The sequence below is a fragment of the Staurois parvus genome, unplaced genomic scaffold, assembly GCF_062004578.1.
Source record: "Staurois parvus isolate SC_StPar_1 unplaced genomic scaffold, SC_StPar_1.0 ptg001032l, whole genome shotgun sequence".
Lineage (NCBI taxonomy): Eukaryota > Metazoa > Chordata > Amphibia > Anura > Ranidae > Staurois > Staurois parvus.
Window position 1 is genome coordinate 2490647 of NW_028318828.1, and position 16854 is coordinate 2507500.

The 16854-nt window shown below is 45.2% G+C and overlaps 1 protein-coding gene across 1 annotated transcript in view; it reads left to right on the plus strand.

Moving 5' to 3' along the window:
• RTF1 (RTF1 homolog, Paf1/RNA polymerase II complex component) overlaps positions 1 to 16854 on the plus strand; it is a gene marked incomplete at its 3' end in the record, with an annotated part of 142978 nt that overhangs the window by 88080 nt on the left and 38044 nt on the right. The window contains exons 3-4 of the mRNA XM_089657824.1: positions 4902 to 5052; positions 11890 to 12094. Coding sequence (XP_089513950.1) covers positions 4902 to 5052; positions 11890 to 12094 — 356 coding nt within the window. The remainder of the gene's footprint in view (positions 1 to 4901; positions 5053 to 11889; positions 12095 to 16854) is intronic.

The window sequence follows — 16854 nt, forward strand, 5'->3', positions numbered from 1 at the left end:
TTCTGCTTGTGAGCATTGGATAGTGGGGCCTGAATAGAAAGTTTATGCACAGTTGCAAGACTCTGGAGGACTCTACACCTTGATGTCTGTGGGACTCCAGAGGCACCAGCAGCTTCAAATATCTGTTTGCTGCTATGTAATGGTATTTTAGCAGCTGCTCTCTTGATCCGATGCATGGATCTGGCAGAAATGTTCCTCAATGTGCCTTTATCTGCACGAACCCGTCTGTGCTCTCAATCAGCCACAAATCTCTTAATAGTGTGATGATCACGCTTAAGTTTTCGTGAAATATTTAATGTTTTCATACCTCGTCCAAGGCATTAAACGATTTCACTCTTTTCGGCAGCAGAGAGATCCTTTTTCTTCCCCATATTGCTTGAAAATGGTGCGCTGCTTAATAATGTGGAACAACCTTCTTTTAGTAGTTTTTCGTTAAATTGGGCTCACCTGCCTATCTAATTATCACAGGTGTCCGAGATTGTTTTCAGTGTTCCAAAGAGCCCTGAGACACAATGCCATCCATGAGTTAAACTGAAAAACAAACAAAATATTTAATCTTTGTGACGCTTAAATAGAATTTGCATAATAATTTGGAACAGGGTGTAAAAGAAAGGAGTTAAGAAGGCAGAATACTTGCAAAGTCCTGGTTTAAGCAGAGTCCAATTGTCCAAACAAAAAGGTTTCCTTCGCTCTCAAGTTTTAGATGTTTCCTGATTGGTGTTAAACGAGAGCTCTTTCTCCAGGCCTATCAGTCCTTTTTTATGATGTTAAAGGAGTGTCACCTGAGAACAAATGACCAATCATCCAGTTTGGGGATGGGTGCTAGGCTGCCCCCAAGTTAATGACCAACTGCAGTTTCATACTAATATTAATAACCGCCAGTATGTGCAGGTTGTATTCTAGCAACTTGCAGATTAATATTTAGAATTATTTCAAACCCAGGGATACAAAACACAGCGTACTCTTGTCACCCTGGAGGGAAGAGACTGCTTTCTTTTCTCTCCTAGGTGCTAATATAGTCATGTATGACCTCATTTGACTCGACATGAAAGGACCTTTCAAAATAAATACCTAATATTAATATGCCCAGTTCTTGTTGAATTTTATGAACCATATGTGAAATGGTTACATGTGGAAAAGACGTTTTATGGCACACTCTGCATTCCTAGAGCCCTAATGGTCTAACAGGTCAGGTGTGACGGCTCAGTTATTGTTTTACAATAGGGCAGAGGAAAATGTCTTGCAATGTAGACATCCTGCCAGGCCTAATTAGCGGTTTACAGATCTTGGAGCATTTTATTTAAGATAAGAGGCTCTTTTGAAGTTGTTACAACTTATAGCCACAAATTCCATTTCAAGAGGTGGGAGGAAAGGCTAGATGATTGTAAATGAGAAACAACATGGCTGCGACCTTAACAAGATGGCTGTCGCGTCCATATCTCTATTGCACACAATCGTCATTGGCATCTTGCCATTTGTATGTACTATTGGCCTAGTTATGTCATTTATTTCTCGCATTCATATTGGTACTGGGAACATCAGGATTTGTTGCCCTGTGGAAGTTACATTGACCCCCCCCCCCCCATATGGTATGCTATACATGTAGATTGGGGTCGGTATGGTTGTGTTTTTAAATCTTTTTGGACATATCTAGGAACCCTTCATTATTTAACCACTTCAAGACCGGACACTTTTACCCCCTTCCTGACCAGGGCAATTTTCAGCTTTCAGCGCTATCATGCTTTGAATGACAATTACGCGGTCATGCAACGCTGTACCCAAATGAATTTTTTACCATTTTTTTTAAACAGATAAGGCTTTATTTTGGTGGTATTTATTCACCACTGGGATTTTTTTTTTATGCTATTTCATCATAAATCTTTGCCAAAATTTATTCCGTTATCTTTTTAGTAAAAAAAAAAAAATCCAAATTAGTTTATAACAAAAATTATAATTTTTAAACATTTTTTTTTACATTTTTATTTTATTTTTTTATATTTTTTATTTTTATTTTTTTTTCCATACTGTCACCCTAGCAGTACAGTGTCACCATGGTGACACTGTACTACTTGTGGGGGGTGATGAAGATTTTTTTTTTTACACATTGCTTTTACACCCATATAGGATGTAAAAGCAATAATTTCTCTTTCTCTCTGTGTGCATTCATGCACTCATTGAGAAGTACTGACTGAGCTGTGATTGGTCACAGCTTGTCACATGGTACAAGCCTGTTGTGAATAGGCTTGTACCATGTGACCTCTGTGATCATTCACAGATTTCACACGTAGTAAGCAATGATGTCACAAGTGACATCTTGCTTACTACTTTGCATGTGATCACTGATTGGCCAATCAGTGATCACATGATCGGGACCTCGTACAGAGGTCCCGTCCGACGATCGGAGTTTCACTGTGCTCCCAGGGAGCGCGCACAAGCAGGGTGCTGGGAGGCCGTTTATAAACGGCCACCCGACCCTGCACTGCCACCGTCCGGCCATTTATATACAACGGCCGGATGGGAGGTGGTTAATAGATACTAGTTTTATGGTCAAATTTTTGTATTTCAGTTCCCTCCTTTTTTTTTTTCTTTTTTTTTTTTTTTCCCCTATTTTATTTTATTTAATTTATGGGTAATTTAATTTCTTTTATATCTATATTGGGTATATGCTATCGTTGTTGGAGCATTGAAAGCCAGTGTTTTGAAGAGTCTGTTTGATCAAAGCCTCTGTTCTCTGTCACCCTGGTAAGGTGCATGGACTGACAGGTGTTGGATCATGTGGCTGTCTCACTGTTTTGTGATCACTGGTGTGGAATGTCTAAACACTGATTCACATTATATGATGTTTGTGTTGACAATATTAAACGAAATATGAGTTTTAAATCTCTTGGAGGGTCTCGTTTTATTAGGAAGAATTTTGGAAGAAGGCTCTCATTAGCCAACAATTCATACAAAACAAGCTATTCACCTACTGGAGGTTAATAGTAGCAATTGCTTTCACTGGATGGACAGTTGGTTATTTGGGGTATGTTTTTGAGCACTATGATGTGAGCGTACTATTTAATTTTTTGCGTCATGTTTTGAGGCTAATGCACTAGGTGTAGTTTATTTTCTTGAGGTTTAGGAAGAGGAGGAATCTTCTTGGAAGATTTTTGAAAGTCGCTGAAAGTATTAAGTTTTCACTAGCTTATATGGGAATATATTGAGACTTTTTGAGACTTTTTTTTGTTGGACACTAATGCACTTGGCTGGTGCTCTCTCTTTTGTACTCTCCTGGCATTCTAATGGCCTCAAAAGAGATAGGCCATCAGTACATTGTGACTTGTCCGTTTTCAAATGTGTATATACCATACTATAGTGAAAGGTTTATATACATTTGATAATGATGTTTATTTGTAAATAACTTTGTATTGAGTTGTAGTAGAATTAAAATTTTAATGTAATGTTAGGCAGGACAAATAAAATGCCCACTTTATGTGCAGTAACTCGGTTTTTTTTTTATTTTTTATAAATCTTAACACTGGTCAGAAGCAGAAAAAGTGTGTTTTTTTTTGTTATGTTTGTCTAAGGATTGGGCCTAAAAGTCCCAGTAGATAAGTTTTTTAAATACTCAGACCCACCCATCTGACACCAACAACCATGCCACGTTCAAAGTCAGTTAATTCCCCTTTCTTCCCCATTCTGATGCTCACTTTGAACTTCAGCGAGTTGCCTTATGCACATCTAGATGCTTAAATACATTGAGTTGTTGCAATGTGATTGGCTGATTAGCTATTTGTGTTTAACAAGCAATTGAACAAGTGTTCCCAATAAAGTGGCCTGTGTGTGTATACACCAATTTAAGTGACTGGTCTCAGGTGGTACAGAGATGAAACCAGTCCTATGTAAGTTGAACCTGTTTATTTGCAGTATTCTATTTTCGTCCATTTAAAGCCCAGAATTTATACCGCTTGTGAGTGTTCAGAAAAAGGAGGCAGAGATCCAAAGTTATTCTGCAGAGCTCAGTGAGGAGAGCTCTGAGAGCTGATCGGAGGGAATAGATGGGTCCCTCCCCCCCCCCTCCACTCAGCTGAGGCTGTCATTCAGTTGGAGCTCTCTCCCTGTCACCATTTTTTTTTTTCTTTCCCGTGTCATGCAAAAGTTGAAGTCCGTTGAGGTCTACGATATTTACAATTTACCCACAAAACCATGTTTAATATACAATGTACAATGCAAGTATGAAGTTAGTTTACCTCTCGGCATCAGGTCTATTCATCCTGCCTGCTGTGTGTTCCATCACAAAGAGACCCCCAGCTGGGTGACCAGGCCTTATATCACCCCCTCCTTTCTGTACTGTGGCTAATATAATGCTCACTAATTGGACACTCTACCTAGCCAATGTATATTGGGCACAGCCTGATTGGAAGTTCAAAGAAGACTGCTGTTTCTCACTCATGTGAGATGTGCTAAGGGGACAACAAAAGACCAGAACTTGCATAGTGGAAAACTCTCGGTATGGAAGCTAGAAAGTTTGATGCTGCAAAACACTCAATGGTTTAAATACTGTATATTTCCATCTAACTAAAATATATAGTTGTAATTATAACATTATTTACATCCATTAATGGAGTTTTCACATAAACTCATTATCTAACAGGGGAAGCTTGGGTGGACGCATCTGCTCCTCCCTTTTTGTTGCTGACTTGGAAGTGACCTCAAAGTTGTCACTTCTGGGTCAGCAAAAAGAAGGGGAAGAGAGCTGCTATGTTTTCTCAATGCGATCTGTACTGTATTACATATTCTCTGCACTGCTGTCCTGCACATTGCCCACCAAAACAATTCTTCAATATGTTTAGGAATATACCCAACAAATTTGCTAGTCTTTTTATAGAATAATTTTGAATGATTTCAACTTTGTCTTTCAGTGGACTGTTGGGGGAGCAAAAAACAAGAGAAAGCTCAAATCTGGCAAGGGTTTGGATAAGAAAGGGGGAACAAGGAAGCTTACCAGCAAGGGAGCGTCTTCTGGCAGCTCTGGAAAGGATAGTTCTGCTGAGAGTTCAGCACCTGAGGAAGGTAAGTAAAACACTTATTTTCTAGAAATTTGGTTGACTCCCCAAGCTGTGGCTCACACTAATGCGATAAGATTTTGGTGTGATTTGCAGTGATTATGCAATGTGACTTAATTGTTGTTTTGTTTTTTTTTCTATTCTTTGTGGACAGGTTGCACCAAAAGTAGAAAAGTAACCTTTTTCTAAAATCACAACGTGCTGAGCTGCATTGATGTGAACAGACACCGTTGATATGATTTCCTTTGTGATGTGGTTCTGTGTATCTCAAGTCAGAAATCACATTGATGTGAATGGAGCCTAAGTTTGTACTTGGGGACAAATATTTGTGTGTGTTTTTCAAACCTGTTCAGTCACTAAAAAGTAGCATCTGTGTGTTGGACCCTTAAATGTGGTCTCGTTCTTTTGTTGTAAAGGTCACTGAAAGAAAGCTATTTTCAGCATGTCACTAAAGCTGGACATGGGCAGATCAATGGGTTCCATCTATGGCTAGCTTTAGTCATGTCTTTTTAAATTTTGTTGTGCCAACATTGAACCTTGTGTACACCACAAATCATCTTAATCTCGTCATAGTATTAATCATTACACTCTGAATATGGTCTTTTAGCCACTTTTCTATCCATTTTCATTCATTTACAAACTGCGTTTCTTTACCGTACATCACAGGACACAGAGCAGGCTATTCATGACTATGTGGGTTATATGCCACTTATAGATGAATGAACACTGGCCAACCAATCAGAGAGGACATCCTCCCCCATATAACTCCTCCTACACAGGAAGTACTTCAGTTTTTTTGCCAGTGTCTGTAAGGTGTTGCTTTGGCTCGTGGAGCATACCTAAGGTCTAGAACCGTTTCTTTGAGAATCATGGACTTTAATTTAAATCCATGCAGGATGCTTTTAGCCAAAATAGATGGTACCTTAGCTTCGCTGGATATGGAGAAGAATCCTTGGTGGTTTTGCATTTACAGTACTGGACTCTGTGTAACTGAACCCTGTGCAGTTAAGAAACCGACTCAAATTTTCTGGCAGGATGCCTTGCAGGTCTGAGGCAGTGGCCCCACTTTAAGGAGACCAAATCCTTGAAGGTTTGCATGACAAGGCCTGGATGAAGATTGGTTGCTGGCTAAGGTCAGGGACCTACGGTGGGATTGCATGCACACATCATGGAGAGGGGTGTGGGGGCCCAGGGCGCTTGTACGTCCGCATGTGCAGTAGCAGCCCGAAATGGAAGTCGACCATATTATTTGGCTTCCTAGGCACAGTGGCTGGACACAGCAGGCTATTCTGAAGGGCATGTGAGAACTTCCCTTGTGGGTTGACATTGGCCAAGTCAGATAGGAGACTGCCTCTGGTTGTTGGAAGATTGCATTGAGTGTATGGCATCACACTACCTTGCATGGCTATATCCTGTTTCAGTTCCGTTGTGTTATCTTTTTCTAAGAGGCCATGAGCCTCTGGGAAATCTGAGCCACTGCGTTTTTGTCTGGCATTGGATCCCGGATGGAAGACTCAATGGATCTCTTTGCCAGGGAGAGAGAGCTGGTGTACACTCCAGGGAGTGCTAGGAGGATCTGCGTGAAAGGTATCTGTCAGCAGCTGCTGAAGCAATATAAGGAGTCGTCAGGTCCCTCTCATCCACGGAGGGCTCCACTGTATTGTCCTGAAGATTTCCTCTGGTGGTATTCCCTCTGGTCCATCCTTCAGAGACTGCCGCAGACTCGGACTGCTCGAAGAAAACAACTACCAGCTAACACTGCCCACTAAAAAGAAGCAGTCTCCAGGCAACAACCTGTTTAGGGGTCCTGACCCTTTTTTCAAGTCGGGTGACTTTACAGTCGGGGATCCACACAAATGACGGGACCAGCATTTGGCTCAGCCTCTCAGCAAGCTGCTGAGCTTCTAAATGAACGGCTCCTGCTTCCTCCACAGCCTGGCGCTCCACTGAGCACTGGAGGGGCAGAGCAGAGAGCTGGCGACTGACAGTCACTGGCCTTCTGCTCCCTGAAGGCTGAGAACCGAGCAATCGGTGTGGCATTGGATCGTTGCTGCATCTACCAAGTTGAGAATAAATGATGATTTTTTTTTTTTTTTGTTAAACCCATACTTCTCTTTTGAATTATGCATTTATTTATTTTTTAAAACGGGAGCCCTCAAAGTTTTGCACACATCACCACAATCAGCAGATCATCAGTGCAATGTCAGACTCCTGCACACACCTGTGTATGGGCTGTCACTTTCAGAGCTGTAGGCAGTGTGAATGGAATCAAGTGTGTTAAGTGCACCTGCAGTTAATTCCAACTAAAAGTCCATCTGCTGTTGTGGCAGATGCAACTTTTTTTTTTCTTTTAAATTCAGACTCCATTTTTAAAATCTGACAGCGGTGCAAGAGATTTCTCCCCATCTCTGTGTTCCTCAGAGAGGACATCTACACTGATAATCAGGGCACTGATAATCAGTGCTGCAGATCAGTGCCTATTAGTGCTGCCTTATGACAAGGTGCTCCATCATTCTTGAAAAGGTAATGTTCATCACCATACTGTTCCTGCATGGTTGGGAGAAATTGCTCTTGGAGGATGTTTTTGTACCATTCTTTATTCAAGGCTATGTTCTTAGGCTAAATTGTGAGTGAGCCCACTCCCTTGGCTGAGAAGCAACTCCACACATGATTGGTCTCAGGGTGCCTTACTGTTGGCATGACACAGGACTGATGGTATCACTCACCTTTTTCTTCTCTAGGTTTTTTCCTAATGCCCCAAACATTTGGAAATGGGATTCATTAGAGAAAATGACTTTACACCAGTCCAAGCAGTCCAATCCCTGTTCCTTTAGCAGGATATTAGTCTGTCTCTGGTTTTTCCTGGAGAGAGGACACCAGGCCATCCTCCAAATGTCTTTGCATCGCTGTGCTTGCAAATGCACTCACCTGCCTGCTGCCATTCCTGAGCAAGCTCTGCACTGTTGCTGCCCTGATTCCACAGCTGAATCAACTTTAGGAGGCAGTCTTGCCACTTGCTGTACTTTCTTGGACACCCTGAAGCCTCCTTCACAACAATTAAGCTGCTCTCCTTTGAATTTCTTGATTCAATAAATGGTTGATTTAGGTGCAATTTTAGTAGCAGCAATATCGTTGCCTGTGAATCCTTTGTGCAAAGCAATGATGACTTCACATTTCCTTTCAGGTAACCATGGTTAACAGAGGAAGAACAATGATTTCCAGCACCACCCTCCTTTAACCACTTGCTATCCAGCCTATATTCAAATGACGGCCGGACGAACCTCTCATCCCTCCTGGAGGGCGTCATATGACGTCCTAACCGGATAGCGTGTGGCTGTGCTGTGGCGAGATCTGTCAGTGGCTGTGTACCCCGGACATGGCGGGTGACAGATCTGTGTACCGGCCCCCTTGCCAGTACCATGTGACCTGCTGTGACCAATCACAGCAGGTCACATGACTGTTTTATACAATGGATGGCTGGATGGATGACAGCTAATCACAACAAAAAACCTGAATGAATCGATTTCATTCAGTTAAATGCTTGCTTATACTGTGTTTCCCTGAAAACAAGACCCTGTCTTTTATATTTATTTTAGGTTAAAAAAATGCTCTAGGGCTTATTTTTGGGTAGGTCTTATTTTTATTGACATCCCCTCCGACGATCCCCGCAGGATGGATTAGATCTGCGGATTCAGCATAATGGATCAGAGTAATGATCCATTATCCTCCCCAATCTGCAGATCCGATCCATCCTGTGGGGATCGTCGGCTTGCAACTTAACTGATCTCTCCACCAGCTCCACAAAAAGGTATGTTTTTTAAAACAAGCCCCTTCTCTCTCTATCTGCCCCCCTCTCGCTCTCTCTGCCCCCTCTCTCGCTCTCTCTGCCCCCTCTCTCGCTCTCTCTGCCCCCCTCTCTCGCTCTCTCTGCCCCCCTCTCTCGCTCTCTCGGCCTCGCCCCCTCTCTCTCTCTCTCGGCCTCGCCCCCTCTCTCTCTCTCTCGGCCTCGCCCCCTCTCTCTCTCTCTCGGCCTCGCCCCCTCTCTCTCTCTCTCGGCCTCGCCCCCCCTCTCTCTCTCTCGGCCTCGCCCCCTCTCTCTCTCGGCCTCGCCCCCTCTCTCTCTCTCTCGGCCTCGCCCCCTCTCTCTCTCTCTCGGCCTCGCCCTCTCTCTCTCTCTCTCTCTCTCGGCCTCACCCTCTCTCTCTCTCTCTCTCTCTCGGCCTCACCCTCTCTCTCTCTCTCTCTCTCGGCCTCGCCCTCTCTCTCTCTCTCTCTCGGCCTCGCCCTCTCTCTCTCTCTCTCGGCCTCGCCCTCTCTCTCTCGGCCTCGCCCTCTCTCTCTCTCTCTCGGCCTCGCCCTCTCTCTCTCTCTCTCGGCCTCGCCCCCCCCTCTCTCTCTCTCTCGGCCTCGCCCCCCCTCTCTCTCTCTCTCTCGGCCTCGCCCCCCCCTCTCTCTCTCTCTCGGCCTCGCCCCCCCTCTCTCTCTCGGCCTCGCCCCCCCCTCTCTCTCTCTCTCGGCCTCGCCCCCCCCTCTCTCTCTCTCTCGGCCTCGCCCCCCTCTCTCTCTCCCTCGGCCTCGCCCCCCCTCTCTCTCTCGGCCTCGCCCTCTCTCTCTCTCTCTCTCGGCCTCGCCCTCTCTCTCTCTCTCTCGGCCTCGCCCTCTCTCTCTCTCTCGGCCTCGCCCTCTCTCTCTCTCTCGGCCTCGCCCTCTCTCTCTCTCTCGGCCTCGCCCTCTCTCTCTCTCTCGGCCTCGCCCTCTCTCTCTCTCTCCCGGCCTCGCCCTCTCTCTCTCTCTCCCGGCCTCGCCCTCTCTCTCTCTCTCCCGGCCTCGCCCTCTCTCTCTCTCTCCCGGCCTCGCCCTCTCTCTCTCTCTCTCGGCCTCGCCCTCTCTCTCTCTCTCTCGGCCTCGCTCTCTCTCTCTCTCTCGGCCTCGCCCTCTCTCTCTCTCTCTCTCTCTCTCTCTCTCTCTCTGCCTCGGGCCCTCTCTCTCTCGGCCTCGGGCCCTCTCTCTCTCTCTCTCTCTCGGCCTCGGGCCCTCTCTCTCTCTCTCGGCCTCGGGCCCCTCTCTCTCTCTCGGCCTCGGGCACTCTCTCTCTCTCTCGGCCTCGGGCCCTCTCTCTCTCTCGGCCTCGGGCCCTCTCTCTCTCTCGGCCTCGCCCTCTCTCTCGGCCTCGCCCCCTCTCTCTCTCGGCCTCGCCCCCCCTCTCTCTCTCGGCCTCGCCCCCCCTCTCTCTCTCGGCCTCGCCCCCTCTCTCTCTCTCGGCCTCGCCCCCTCTCTCTCTCTCGGCCTCGCCCCCTCTCTCTCTCTCGGCCTCGCCCCCCCTCTCTCTCTCGGCCTCGCCCCCCCTCTCTCTCTCGGCCTCGCCCCCCTCTCTCTCTCGGCCTCGCCCCCCCTCTCTCTCTCGGCCTCGCCCCCCTCTCTCTCTCGGCCTCGCCCCCCCTCTCTCTCTCGGCCTCGCCCCCCCTCTCTCTCTCGGCCTCGCCCCCCCTCTCTCTCTCGGCCTCGCCCCCTCTCTCTCTCGGCCTCGCCCCCTCTCTCTCTCGGCCTCGCCCCCTCTCTCTCTCGGCCTCGCCCCCTCTCTCTCTCGGCCTCGCCCCCTCTCTCTCTCGGCCTCGCCTCCTCTCTCTCTCGGCCTCGCCCCCTCTCTCTCTCGGCCTCGCCCCCTCTCTCTCTCGGCCTCGCCCCCTCTCTCTCTCGGCCTCGCCCCCTCTCTCTCTCGGCCTCGCCCCCTCTCTCTCTCGGCCTCGCCCCCTCTCTCTCTCGGCCTCGCCCCCTCTCTCTCTCCCCCTCGCCCCTTCTCTCTCCGCCTCGCCCTCGCCCCCTCTCTCTCTCGCCCTCGTCCTCTCTCTCTCGCCCTCGTCCTCTCTCTCTCGCCCTTGCTGAGTGGGATTTGGAGCTGATCCTGATCCTGCATTCACACACTGAGAAGTTTCTCCATCTCCTCTATCACTTTACTACGCTTTTTGGATATTATTGTTGACTTAATAGGCACAGCAGACTTCACATGTTCCAGGATCTTGGCCTTGTTTAGAATTGTGCCAGTGGTGGAATGATTCATGTTATGGGAACGAGCAATGTGTACCATTTTTTCGCCTTGGTCCAATTTCTCAATTTTCACTCTTCCCTCCCCATGGTTATTGCTTTGCACTTCTTAGCAGTCCCCTCCACATCCACTGCTTTTGCTATTGCTTCCAGACATCTTGGGTTCTGTATAGTACACTATCGCACTGTACTATAAGCACACAGCAGCTCAACTTTGACAGTGTGCAGCTGTGACAATGTCCGGCAGACACGTGATCTACTTCCGCGATTTGTTCAAATCTATGAATGTTCGTAATGCAAGGTCTGTTCAGATCTGTGAATGTTTGTAAGTCAGGGACTTGATGTATTTATCACAAAAACATTTTCTCTAAAATTAAAAATCTGTCCTCCGTTTTTTCAGTACATACGTGTTCGTGTCAGTGTCCTTGTTTTCACAAATTCTATTACTACTTTTACACTATTCTTGCAGTTGATATCAAAGAAAATCAATTATTAGGACAGGTTTCTAACAGCAGACTTAAAACGAGTGCATTTGTCACCCCCCCCCCCCCCACTCAAATTACTAATTTAAATGTGTTTTAATTTTTTTTTTTTTTTTTCCAAGGTTCTTGGGTACAATGACAAAAATGTAAACGTTATGCATACCTGTGTTAATTTTATCAAAGTAAATTGCTTATAGTTTTTTGTTAAATATTCCTTTTATGATTCTGCTACTTTGTGTTATCGTGTTTTGTATGTATGTTTACAAATAAATGTCTTGTAGCTTTGACCATCCTCGCAACTACATTGTCTTGGCTTTCAGGTGAAGTTTCAGACTCTGACAGCAATAGTTCTTCATCCAGCTCTGATTCAGACTCTTCATCTGAAGAGGAAGAGTTTTTTGATGGATATGGAGATGATCTTATGGGAGATGAGGAAGACAGGGCTCGACTTGAACAGATGACTGAAAAAGAGAGAGAACAAGAGCTTTTCAACCGAATAGAAAAAAGAGAAGTTCTCAAGAGACGGTATGTTTTTAGACATGTCTTTAGGTATTTTAAAGCAGAACTTTTTCTATAAATAGAAGTCCCCCCCCCCCCCCCCACTACATTTGGAGGGTTTTTTCTTTTTATCTTATTGCAAGTGCTTATTTTGGATCGCCTAGGTTAGCTTTTGATCCCCGCCCCTCTGTCTTGGGGCACGTTGCAGGCTTCTGGTCCATGGAAAAAAATGCTTTTCTGCTCAGATTCACAGTGGGAAGTTGGGTGTGAACCACCAGCACGTCACAGTTAACTTCCCACATTCACGATGGTTTTGCCAGGGACCCAAAGAACCGGCACAGATGAGAACAGGGCTATATCCCTGGACTGTTAAGTACAGTGTTTGTAGCTGTTGACTTTTAACCCTTTCGTTGCCAGGTCTGTACGGTGTACTAACCCACAGCACTGCTTTCAACTGGTTAGGTCCGTTTAGTGTTTGGACTTGACTTTCCTCCTTTTGTTACAAGCTAATGGTCACACATTATTATTATACAGTATTTCGCTCAGCGCTGTACATTACAAAGGGGGACAGAACATGTGACAGAACAATAACAATACAATGCAAAACATGAGGGGATTGAGGGCCCTGCTCTTTCGAGTTTACAATCTAGGAGGGAGGTAATAGGGGCACAGGAGGAGATAGTTGTGGGGGATGGAGTGGTAGGAAGAGTGGAGGAGGTCGGCAAGTTAGCAGGGGGTGGGGTACGCTTCCCTGAAGAGATGGGTTTTCAGGGTGCGCCTAAAGGGGAGGAGAGTAGGTGATAATCTGATGGGTTAGGGCAGGGAGTTCCAGAGGATGCACAAACAGGTGTTTACCAGCCCCCTTCCTTTCCTTAATATTTTACACACTGTGGTCTTTATTCATTAACCATAAAATGTATAAAAATTAAAAAAAAAGTTTTTCCCGCTGGGCTAAGTAGGGCTCACACCGCTTCCGCACAAGGATGCACAGGTTTTTCGTGCATCCCTGTGCAGGCAGCTCTATTGATGGCAATTGGGATGCAGCATCTGCACGGGCACAGCTGACATCTGTGTGGGTCTGGGTGCATGTCCCTGAGCTCACACTGTCTACATTTTTGGGTTCATGCAACCACATTCACAGAGATTACAGGTTGGTTGGCAGCAACTCTGCCCATGCAGCCACTACTTCCCAATTGAGATGAATGGGATTGTCTGCACTGGGATGCTCAGAACACCTGGGCAACCCCATACTCGTATACCCTCCATGGGCATATACGTTAGTACGCCCCATGTGAATAAGGGCTTAGTAGAAATTTAGCAGTCATTTTGTGAATTATGATCTGTCTGCTAATAGTGATAATAGCAATTTGAAAAACATTTGCGCATTCTACAGGTCCTTGTGCTTTCAGAAAGTGTATGGTTCGGGGGTCTTTTACAAACTGACTGCTGTAAGAGAAAAATTATTACCTCAGATATTTAGAGTAAATGTTTTCATTAAAATATATAAAAAATGTATGCTCAGCTGTAATTAATGCCTGTTGAAGTGTAATGTACTGTGCACAACAATGTGACTGGATACCATTGCAATTATTTACCTTACATCCAAATGGTTAAGAACACCAGACCAAATCAAATACCATACCATTTTAGATGAAGTGACTGCATACAAAGAGGCACTGTAGTTTGATCATAAACCTATCAGCTTGAATATATAATCTCTATTAAGGAAATGGAGTTACCCCATGGACAAAACTAATTAAATATTAGTATAATCTATCTTGCTACAGATATGTAATACGTGTACACTCATCCAGAGGCTCAAATGTCAACTTCTCATGGATAAGCCCCATACATCACCATATCAAGACAAAAATACCTCACTATCTTGAGGAATGTAGATGATGCACTGTACAACGCAGCACAGACCTCTCAAAAAAAAAAAAAAAATACCATGTGCATTCAAATAGTGCTCCCAAAGAAAAAAAGAACCTCCTACATGTTTCGCTCCAGAAAACAGAGCTTTGTCCATAGTATAAATAAAATAGGTCATATAAAGAATTAAAATAGGTCACATAGTAGCTGGAAGTTGTGCTTAGCTGCACATGGTGGCAAAATGGAGAGCGAGAACATGCTCAGTATTATACAGGATTTATATAGCGCCAACAGTTTGCTCAGCGCTTTACAATGTAGCAGGAGAGGAGATAACACGGCAACAATACAGTTCAATACAAGAGGGTTGGGAGGGCCCTGCTCCTTGGAGCCTACAATCTAGGAGGGAGGGACTAGTGGTACAAAAGGTAGTAACTGTGGGGGATGGACTGGTAGGAAGAGTAGAAGATTCCATTTTTGGCTGAGGGCAGGGTAGGCTTCCCTGAAGAGATAGGGTTTTCAGAGATCGCCTAAAATTGAGCAGAGTAGGTGATAGTCTGATAAATTGGGGTAGAGAGTTCAAGAGAATGGGTGGAGCTCTGGAGAAGTCCTGGAGATGAGCATGAGAGGAGGAGACAAGGGAGCTAGAGAGCAGGAGGTCGTGCAAGGAGCGGAGAGTACGGTTTGGTATTTGGAGACCAGATCGGTGATGTAATTTGGAGCAGAGTTATAAATTGCTTTATATGGTAATGTTTTGAATTTTATCCGTTGGGCAATGGGAAGCCAGTGGAGGGATTGGCAGAGAGGGGTGGTAGATACGGAACATTTAGTAAGGTGGATGAGTCTGGCAGCAGCATTCATGATAGACTGAAGAGGGGATAGTCTGCGATGAGGTAGGCCAATGAGGAGGAAGTTACAATAGTTAAGGCGAAAGATATCAAGGGAGTGAATAAGTTGCTTAGTAGTTTCAGAGGTTAAGAACGTCCGTATCTTGGAGATGTTGCGGAGGTGAAGTCTACATGATTTTGACAGCGATTGGATTTGGGGATGAAAGGACAGATGGGAGTCTAGGATTACACCTAGTATCTTGGCATGAGGGGAGGAATTTATGGTTGTATTATTGGTCTTGATGGAGAATTCAGGGGAGGGGGCACTGGCTGGAGGGAATACTAAGAGCTCAGTTTTGGGAAGATTGAGTTTGACATAATCGGCATGGACGTCACTCCACTTTCTCAGTAGGCTAGTAATGCGAGAGGAGACTGAAGGGGTGAGGTGAGGGGTAGAAAGATAGATTTGTGTCATCAGCATTGAGGTGGTACTTAAAGCCATGGGAGTTTATCATGTGACCAAGGGAAGAGGTGTAGATGGAGAAGAGAAGGGGTCCAAGGACAGAACCTTGAGGGACCCCTACAGAAAGAGGGAGTTGAGAGGAGGAGCCAGAGTTATAGGTGACACTGGAAAAGCACTGCGATAGGCAGGAGGAAAACCGGGAGAGAGCAGAGTCTCTCAGGCCAAGAGTGTGGAGTTTTTTGAGGGAGAGGATGGTCAACAGTATCAAAAGCCGCAGAGAGGTAAAGTAGTGAGAGTATGGAGTAGTGGCCATTGGTTTTATCAGTTAGTAGATTATTAGTGAGTTTTAGTAGGGCTGTTTCAGTGCTGTGCACCTCAACAGACGTCATCTTGTGGACAAAAAAACACCACAGCATCACATTAGTCCACAACACAATAGACTCTGCTGGTGCTCTCAAACACTGTTAATGCCCTTCTAATTAAGGACCAAAATTACAGTTCATACCATTTTATATAGCATTTATGGAGCAAAATCAATCAAGCACAAAATCCCTAATCACACACAAAAGGAAGGTAAATCCTTCATTTAAACCATAAGGTGCCCTTGAGCCTAGACGGAAAATCCATTTTGCTTCAAGTTTCAAAAGACATTTATCTAGGTCTCCTTTTCTAGGACCCAGATTATATTTGCCAATAATCCAAAAGTTTAAGAGATTACATATTCAAGATGATAGGCTTATGATCGAACTACAGTGCCTCTCTGTATGCCATCACTTCATCTAAAACGGTATGGTATTTGATTTGGTCTTGTTTAAATAACCATTTGGATGTAAGGTAAATAATTGCAAAGGTATCTAGTCATATTGTTGTGCGCAGTACATTCCACTCCAGTAGGCATTAATTACAGCTGATCGTACATTTTTTTTTATATATTTTTTTTTTTAATTTTATATATTTTAATAAAGATGGTGAGTAGGGAAACTCACCCTCGTCCAGTATAGATTTACTGTAGTGAAGAGGCCTACAGGATTCTGAGCAGGTCAGGGGAGAGCGAAAGGGAAGCCTCACTGACACAATCGGCCTCAGAATACTAACCTGTAGACACCAGCGGCACCCTTACAGATAGCTCAGACGATGGAGAAGAGGTCCCTGCTAAGGTTAGGCGTACCCGACCAATTTCCAGGTTGTTGCGATGTTACAATTGCATGATGATTCTCATATGCAGCAGAGTGTGGCAAGTCCCATAAGTGCAGTACAAGCTGGTGTGGTGATGAGCACAAATAGTGTCCCGCGGCCAAGAATTTGCAAACAGGCCCATAGAGCCCTTAGTATCCTTCCAGATGTGCTTACAAATCCCGATTGGCAGCCTACAAATTTTGCAGTACCCGTACTTCCCCCCCCGCACCCCCCCACCCCATTCACTGCCCAACCCAGAATTCAGGTGGAAACAGCGTGTTCTCTGCTGCCATGGCCAGGCAGACATATGACAATGGAGGAAGTTCTAAAAAAAAAAAAAAAAAAAAAAAAACACCAGGCACTGTGGAGAGTGTAGTACTAGAAAAACCTCACCAGTAGGTGTACATTTTGTGTGGATAATAAGTGAGAAGTAAAAGCATAAAACACAACCC